General features: G+C 45.2%; 1 protein-coding gene across 1 annotated transcript in view; it reads left to right on the forward strand.

Moving 5' to 3' along the window:
* LOC115126332 (NMDA receptor synaptonuclear signaling and neuronal migration factor-like) overlaps positions 1-960 on the forward strand; it is an 82,587-nt gene extending 81,627 nt beyond the window's left edge. The window contains exon 16 of the mRNA XM_065016866.1: positions 285-960. Within this exon, the coding sequence (XP_064872938.1) occupies positions 285-382 (98 nt within the window). The 3' untranslated portion in view covers positions 383-960. The remainder of the gene's footprint in view (positions 1-284) is intronic.
* The last annotated feature ends 8,078 nt before the right edge of the window (positions 961-9,038 follow it).

Raw genomic sequence — 9,038 nt, forward strand, 5'->3', positions numbered from 1 at the left:
AACACCTGGTCAATGGAGCGACAGGATTCAATTTGATCCTGGTTTAAAGAATAATTACATTTAACGAGGATACATTTTAAACTAAGCTTTGTGCAACATGATTAATAGACAAACCTGGATTTCAACCAGTTTAAGAGTTCATCCATGTTGGTGCAACACAACCTAGTATATTAAGGTGGACTCGCTTGAGGGGAACATCTAAACTAGCTCAGTCCTTGTATTTGTAACTAGATAAGGTGCCCTGTAGGGAAACACATCATTCAATGTTTACTTCTTTTATCTAGGAAAAGAGATTATTGAGATGTACTTTGACTTCCGTCTCTTCCGCCTGTGGAAAACCCGCCAGCACTCCAAACTCCTGGATTATGAAGATCTTTTGTGACGGGGCTCCAAGTGAAGTCAACCCTGTAGCATACATACAGTCTATACTGGGGCAGGAGGACCCACTCAACACCACTGCTCAACACAACTGTAACACCCATCATACCTGCTTTCATCCAGGAGAGGGCTGGGAGAGGTGGAAGAGGAGAAGAGGGAGAGGAGTGATAGAGAGGATGAAGAGGAGGAGGAGGATGAAGGGTGACATAGCAGATTTCACGGCGCTGTGTGCCTAACCCATTATTTATTTCAACCCTCCTCTTCACCTCCTACGCAACCACAAAGGTCAGGGGTTAAAAAGAGAGAAACCAAGCCAAAGGAATGCTAGAAGGACAAGGAGACCTGAAGATTGGAGAGAAAGAGTGATGGAGTATAAACGGAGAGACAGAGGGATGAAGGGATCTTCTGTGCTCCTTCTTTCTCTCCCTCGGGGAAGGTGTCTGAGTTGCTCTCTCGTTCTCTCCCTCAGGGAAGGTGTCTGAGATGCTCTCTCTTTCTCTCCCTCGGGGAAGGTGTCTGAGTTGCTCTCTCTTTCTCTCCCTCAGGGAAGGTGTCTGAGTTGCTCTCTCTTTCTCTCCCTCGGGGAAGGTGTCTGAGATGCTCTCTCTTTCTCTCTCCCTCGGGAAGGTGTCTGAGTTGCTCTCTCTTTCTCTCCCTCGGGGAAGGTGTCTGAGATGCTCTCTCTTTCTCTGCCTCGGGGAAGGTGTCTGAGATGCTCTCTCTTTCTCTCCCTCGGGGAAGATGTCTGAGTTGCTCTCTCTTTATCTCCCTCGGGGAAGGTGTCTGAGATGCTCTCTCTTTCTCTCCCTCGGGGAAGGTGTCTGAGATGCTCTCTCTTTCTCTCCCTCGGGGAAGGTGTCTGAGATGCTCTCTCTTTCTCTCCCCGGGAAGGTGTCGGGAAGGTGTCTGAGTTGCTCTCTCTTTCTCCCTCGGGAAGGTGTCTGAGATGCTCTCTCTTTCTCTCCCTCGGGGAAGGTGTCTGAGATGCTCTCTCTTTCTCTCCCTCGGGGAAGGTGTCTGAGATGCTCTCTCTTTCTCTCCCTCGGGGAAGGTGTCTGAGATGCTCTCTCTTTCTCTCCCTCGGGGAAGGTGTCTGAGATGCTCTCTCTTTCTCTCCCTCGGGGAAGGTGTCTGAGATGCTCTCTCTTTCTCTCCCTCGGGAAGGTGTCTGAGATGCTCTCTCTTTCTCTCCCTCGGGGAAGGTGTCTGAGATGCTCTCTCTTTCTCTCCCTCAGGGAAGGTGTCTGAGGTGCTCTCTCTTTCTCTCCCTCGGGGAAGGTGTCTGAGATGCTCTCTCTTTCTCTCCCTCTGGGAAGGTGTCTGAGATGCTCTCTCTTTCTCTCCCTCTGGGAAGGTGTCTGAGATGCTCTCTCTTTCTCTCCCTCGGGGAAGGTGTCTGAGATGCTCTCTCTTTCTCTCCCTCAGGGAAGGTGTCTGAGATGCTCTCTCTTTCTCTCCCTCGGGGAAGGTGTCTGAGATGCTCTCTCTTTCTCTCCCTCAGGGAAGGTGTCTGAGGTGCTTATAGCAATTTTCTGGTTCTGTAGTTGTTGGTTCTTTCAGATAATCTGGATAGGAGAAGCATAAATAAATGTATATACATCCCATGAATATAGTCTAGCTCTAGTCATGCAAATACTCTATATATGAGAGTATGATATTTTTGATGTGCATCGTTGGGGTGTTTCTTATGGACTGTTTTCAATAACTCAGGTTTTAGCCATGAAACAATCTCTGTTTGTTTGATCCCCTACTCTATCAGATGTTGTTATCATCATTGCCATTGCTTGGGATGAATGTATATCTCAGAGACATTTATCTTCTATCTATTTCAACTGATTCAGCTCCAGATCCCAAAGTGTAGGGATGATGTGACCACAGCGTCCGTGGCCGTGTGTGTGCGTGTCCGTTTTCCCTTGTGATATAGCCAAGCTGAACCATTCAATTTCTCACCACAGAGTGAAGTCACTGACACACACTTCCAGCAGATGACTTGTGATGTCAGGTCTGGTGTCATCGCCAACAGCTCAAGCAAAGCTCCTATTAGTGTTGCCCAGTAACAGGAAATGATCAGGGGACTTCTAAAAGGAACAGCTGCTCTGCTTACTGTTGGAAAAGAGAAAGACATAACTCCACACTAGTCAAAGCCAGCCTGCTTACACACACAGCATTATTCCCTGCCAAGGTATTCTCTGTCAGCGCCAAATCAACACAACACATTTGTCTTCCTTTGTGTGGCTGTTCTGTCGGCCTGTGTCATCGTCTTGAAAAATGTTCTGTTTCTGAGGGGAACTAATGGGGGAGGAGTTGAGGGGTAGATATCAATGTCATCACTCAGATGTAGCAATAGATGTGGTGGTGTGTTGGCACTTGAACAATACTTTGACATGGGGACCTTGACCCACCTCCGAAAGCTCTAACTGTTGGAGACCCAGACCCAGACACAGACCCAGACCCAGACACAGACACAGACCCAGACACAGACACAGACCCAGACCCAGACACAGACCCAGACACAGACCCAGACCAAGACCCAGACACAGACCCAGACCCAGACACAGACCCAGACACAGACACAGACACAGACCCAGACACAGACCCAGACCCAGACACAGACCCAGACACAGACACAGACCCAGAACCAGACACAGACACAGACCCAGACCCAGACACAGACCCAGACACAGACCCAGACCCAGACGAAGACACAGACCCAGACCCAGACACAGACACAGACCCAGACCCAGACCCAGACGAAGACACAGACACAGAACCAGACCCAGACCCAGACACAGACACAGACACAGACCCAGACACAGACCCAGACACAGACCCAGACCCAGACCCAGAGCTCTTAAAGCAGTTCTATATGTACTCTTCCGTTCTCTTCTCTAAAGTTCATATAAGCCTTCGATGCTACATCTAAAGATGCAAACACCCATACTGTGTATCTCTCTGTCCACCCGTATCTGATCATTTATGTTACATCAATCTCTATGACTGTACTGTTACCTTTTAAATCTTTTTGTTTAAAGTGTGAGGGAAAACATAAGAGCGGATTGAAAAGAAATGTATAAAAAATAAATGAGGATTTGTTTTACCTACAGTTGAATTCGGAAGTTTACATACACCTACATACGCCAAATACATTTAAACTCCGTTTTTCACAATTCCTGACATTTAATCCTAGTAAAAATTCCCTGTTTAGGTCAGTTAGGATTACCACTTTATTTTAAGAATGTGAAATGTCAGAATAATAGTAGAGAGAATGCTTTATTTCAGCTTGTATTTCTTTCATCACATTCCCAGTGGGTCAGAAGTTCACATACACTCAATTAGTATTTGGTAGCATGGCCTTTAAATTGTTTAACTTGGGTCAAACATTTCAGGTAGCCTTCCACAAGCTTCCCACAATAAGTTGGGTGAATTTTGGCCCATTCCTCCTGACAGAGCTGGCGTAACTGAGTCAGGTCTGTTGGCCTCCTTGCTCGCACACGCTTTTTCAGTTCTGCCCACAAATGTTCTATGGAATTGAGGTCAGGGCTTTGTGATGACCACTCCAATACCTTGACTTTGTTGTCCTTAAGCCATTTTGTCACAACTTTGGAAGTATGCTTGGGGTCGTTGTCCATTTGGAAGACCCATTTGCGACCAAACTTTAACTTCCTGACTGATGTCTTGAGATGTTGCTTCAATATATCCACATACTTTTCCTCCCTCATGATGCCACCTATTTTTTTAAGTGCACTAGTCCCTCCTGCAGCAAAGCACCCCCACAACATGATGCTGCCACCCCCTTGCTTCACAGTTGGGATGGTGTTCTTTGGCTTGCAAGCCTCCCCCTTTTTCCTCCAAACATAACAATGGTCATTATGGCCAAACAGTTCTATTTTTGTTTAATCAGACCAGAGGACATAAAAAGTACGATCTTTGTCCCCATGTGCAGTTGCAAACCGTAGTCTGGCTTTTTATGGTGGTTTTGGAGCAGTGGCTTCTTCCTTACTGAGCGGCCTTTCAGGTTATGTCAATGTAGGACTTGTTTTACTGTGGATATAGATACTTTGTACCTGTTTCCTCCAGCATCTTCACAAGGTCCTTTGCTGTTGTTCTGGGATTGATTTGCACTTTTCGCACCAAAGTACATTCATCTCTAGGAGACAGAACACGTCTCCTTCCTGAGCGGTATGGCGGCTGCGTGGTCCCATGGTGTTTATACTTGCGTACTATTGTTTTTACAGATGAACATGGTACCTTCAGGCATTTGGAAATTGCTCCCAAGGATGAACCAAACTTGTGGAGGTTCATGGCTGATTTATTTGGATTTTCCCATGATGTCAAGCAAAGAGGCACTGAGTTTGAAGGTAGGCCTTGAAATACATCCACAGGTACATCAACAATTGACTCAAATGATGTCAATTAGCCAATCAGAAGCTTCTAAAGCCATGACATCGTTTTCTGGAATTTTCCAAGCTGGTTAAATTAAAGGCACAGTCAACTTAGTGTATGTAAACTTCTGACCCACTGGAATTGTGATACAGTGAATTATAAGTTAAATAATCTGTCTGTAAGCAATTGTTGGAAAAACTACTTGTGTCAGGCACAAAGTAGATGACCTAACCGACTTGCAAAAACTATAGTTTGTTAAACAAGACGTGTGGAGTTGTTGATAAACAAGGTTTAATGACTCCAACCTAAGTGTATGTAAACTTCCGACTTCAACTGTACTTATTTGAGCTAATTGCTTCTTTCCTCTATCCAGGTTACTGTGTATGGTATGGTATATAGCGCACCGAGTGAGAATCCACAGACATGATCTGTGGTTTGTAGCAGCTACATGGTAGTGATGGGAGGAAAGTAAGAAAGTTGAAAATGACCGAAAATTGACTTTCTCACTCTTTTTGATACTCTCTCTTGCTAACAACAGGGCTTTATGTGCAGCGACTCACTGTACTGTACGCTTCAGAGTTCTGGAGCACTGAGGAAAAATAAAAACACTTGTTCATGTCTCATAGGAACTCAGCCAGAGAATGATGCTGTTTTTAACGTCTGCCTATAGGCCCTGCTCAAAAGTAGTGCACTATAAAGGGAATAGGGTGGATTTGGGACGACGCCGAGGAGATCTTCTCTTTAGCCACATCTTTCCTCCTCTCTTGGCTGCCCACTGAGAGACGGCTGGTGGCTCAGCTGGAAGACGATTGGCTTTGTTAGAGGATGATTGATCGATGACACACTGAAGAGGCATACAGCCCGCCCACTTGCTGGATTGTGGCCCGTGTTCCAGGCTGTCTACATTGAAGACTCATGCATTTCAGATTTCACATATCATTAAACCAAATCATATAATACAGAAATGTGATGCTTGACTGTGCAGTCGATGACCTGGCACACAACCATTGGTTGATGCATTTTTGGTTGATCCATTTTTAACCAATGAATGCCCCATGATTGATATTTAGTGCCATTTAGAAATCCACAGCCTTTTGTATGTCTGTTTTATTCTATAGCAAGTAGTCTACACTGAATTATAATCTATGAATCATTTAAGACATGAGGGGAGTGTGAAACAATGTGATCATTTATTTTGGAGCTGATTCTCAATGTGTTTTTAGATCAATATAGATAACAATAAAATACACACTGTATATCTCTACTGGTGATAATTATCATTTGAAATGACCAACCTCGAAAGCAAATCAGTGTTGTGAGCATTTCATTGTACTTTACCATCATGTTATTGAGAGGGAGAAAATCCATTTTGGATTAAAGTGGGCTGTGTTAAGGGCATCCATTAAATCTACTGAGAGAAACCATGTACACAATTGGCACACAATCGCATGCATAATGGTTTTTGAAGCATATTTTCCAGTAAAATAGCCTGTGGAAATGGAGACCAGAGTTTGCCTCTTTTTTTCATTGATGTCTTGTCATTTCATTAAAGCGAGTATTAACGGCTTTGTGCTGGAAGAGCCGTGTTTCAGAGTGCTACAGCTGGGTTCTTTGAACCTGAAAGGCCATGCCCTCTGCCTCACACTCCGCTCCTAATGAGTCCATTGGAGAAATGAAGAATTCCAGTGACCCTGTGTCATATCCCTAGCAGGGTCAGTGAACAGGTCCATTTAACATCATTGAGTGATTACTTGGAAAGAAAGTCCGCACTGAGCACGCACTATGCAGACTGAGCACTCTATAAAGCAATGGGAGTCTACAGAGATAAGCATTGATTCAGACTGAGGAGTAAAGGATTTCTTCAACAAAATATCTTTGTCGTTCGATATTCTCTGAGAAAACTGATCGTGCCATACAGTATCGTTTCATCTGTTGGGCTGAGGATGTGTGCTCCTTTATCTAACATTGACGTCATGTCCTTACACTCTGTTTAACCTCTTCTGAACTAAAATAGAACAAGAGGGGTGGAGAGACGGCAGCTCTAACCTGAAACATACTTTAGAGGAGTATATTTTCAGTATCTTAACAGATAGAGGGATTGTTGCAGTGTTCGAGTGAGATTTTTTTCGTATAGTTTTTTTTTTGTGTGGGGGGGGTAGATCAGCTTTAATACTGCAGGTAGATTGTAGCTTCCATCAATGTAATTGTCTACATCACTTCCAATGGAGTGAGTAGTTATCCTGGTTTTTGGCACATTTATCCGTAATCTCCACCCCTCCACCTTGAGCGGGGAATTCTATGTACACCCATCCCTCTCTCTCGCTCTCTCTTTATGCCTGTTGCAGGGTAAATACACAGATTTGAATCTAAAGAATGTTTGCCAAGACTTACCTAGGGGGAGAAGTTGGAATTCTGGAGAACAGCCTACACTCGTTTTAGGTACTAGATAGCACCTTCTTTTTTTTCTAAGCGTGTATAGGAGGGGTCAGATAAAGTTTTTGGGGCTTATCTGATAAGGGTATGATAAAAAATGGTCTGCATGGAAGGATTCAGTCAGATGCTATCTGATCTGGAATCTACAGTCCCTTAATTTTACTCAATACTCACTGTTCATCTATCATCTGGAGTTAGTGTTGGGGTAATCTCAGAAACCCAGAATTAAAATATTGCGTAATTGCGTTAGATGCTTGATTAAATTCTAGGGGCAGACGTGTTAGAATGAGGAGTGACAACAGGGAGGTAGATCCACGCCCCTTTCTTTGCAAGTATGGGCCAAATGTCCTAACTCTAGCCTCAACTACAATCCTAACCCTAGCTTCATTCCCACATCCTGGTTCAACTCTAACCGTATAGCCTCAACCCTAACCCTAACTACAGCTCCAACCCTAACCGTATAGCCTCAACCCTAACCCTAACTACAGCTCCAACCCTAACCGTATAGCCTCAACCCTAACCCTAACTACAGCTCCAACCCTAACCGTATAGCCTCAACCACAACCCTAACTACAGCTCCAACCCTAACCGTATAGCCTCAACCACAACCCTAACTACAGCTCCAACCCTAACCGTATAGCCTCAACCACAACCCTAACTACAGCTCCAACCCTAACCGTATAGCCTCAACCCTAACCCTAACTACAGCTCCAACCCTAACCGTATAGCCTCAACCACAACCCTAACTACAGCTCCAACCCTAACCGTATAGCCTCAACCACAACCCTAACTACAGCTCCAACTCTAACCGTATAGCCTCAACCACAACCCTAACTACAGCTCCAACCCTAACCGTATAGCCTCAACCACAACCCTAACTACAGCTCCAACCCTAACCGTATAGCCTCAACCACAACCCTAACTACAGCTCCAACCCTAACCGTATAGCCTCAACCACAACCCTAACTACAGCTCCAACCCTAACCGTATAGCCTCAACCACAACCCTAACTACAGCTCCAACCCTAACCGTATAGCCTCAACCACAACCCTAACTACAGCTCCAACCCTAACCGTATAGCCTCAACCCTAACCCTAACTACAGCTCCAACCCTAACCGTATAGCCTCAACCACAACCCTAACTACAGCTCCAACCCTAACCGTATAGCCTCAACCCTAACCCTAACTACAGCTCCAACCCTAACCGTATAGCCTCAACCCTAACCCTAACTACAGCTCCAACCCTAACCGTATAGCCTCAACCACAACCCTAACTACAGCTCCAACCCTAACCGTATAGCCTCAACCACAACCCTAACTACAGCTCCAACCCTAACCGTATAGCCTCAACCACAACCCTAACTACAGTTCCAACCCTAACCGTATAGCCTCAACCACAACCCTAACTACAGCTCCAACCCTAATTCTCCCACCACCACCATCCACCTCCGAATTGCCATTTTAACCCCTTGTCATAACAGAATAATAATCACTGGAGAATGTTCAGAAGAGAATCTCAACCTATCTCTCAAATGTTGAAAAGACATGAAAAGGAGACTCAAGACGCAAGGTCAGAAACTGAGCTCCAGTCCCGTTCTGTGGGAAACTGTCCTGTCCTCCCTGTCGGTGGTGGAGGATCAGCAGCTCGTTAAGGTGAACGGTGTAGCAAAGCGATCAATCTCTCCGTGGCTCACTGGCCCTGGCCAGCGAGCGTCGAGAACACATCGCTTTCCAGCCTGTCCTAAGAGTCGGATTCAGAGTGTTTGAAAGTCACATGTACGGGGTTGCAGGTGTGATTGCAGGGTACAGTCAAACTCTCAGGCTTTGAGCTCCAACATGCAGCA

Source organism: Oncorhynchus nerka, linkage group LG4 (assembly GCF_034236695.1).
Source record: "Oncorhynchus nerka isolate Pitt River linkage group LG4, Oner_Uvic_2.0, whole genome shotgun sequence".
Classification (NCBI taxonomy): domain Eukaryota; kingdom Metazoa; phylum Chordata; class Actinopteri; order Salmoniformes; family Salmonidae; genus Oncorhynchus; species Oncorhynchus nerka.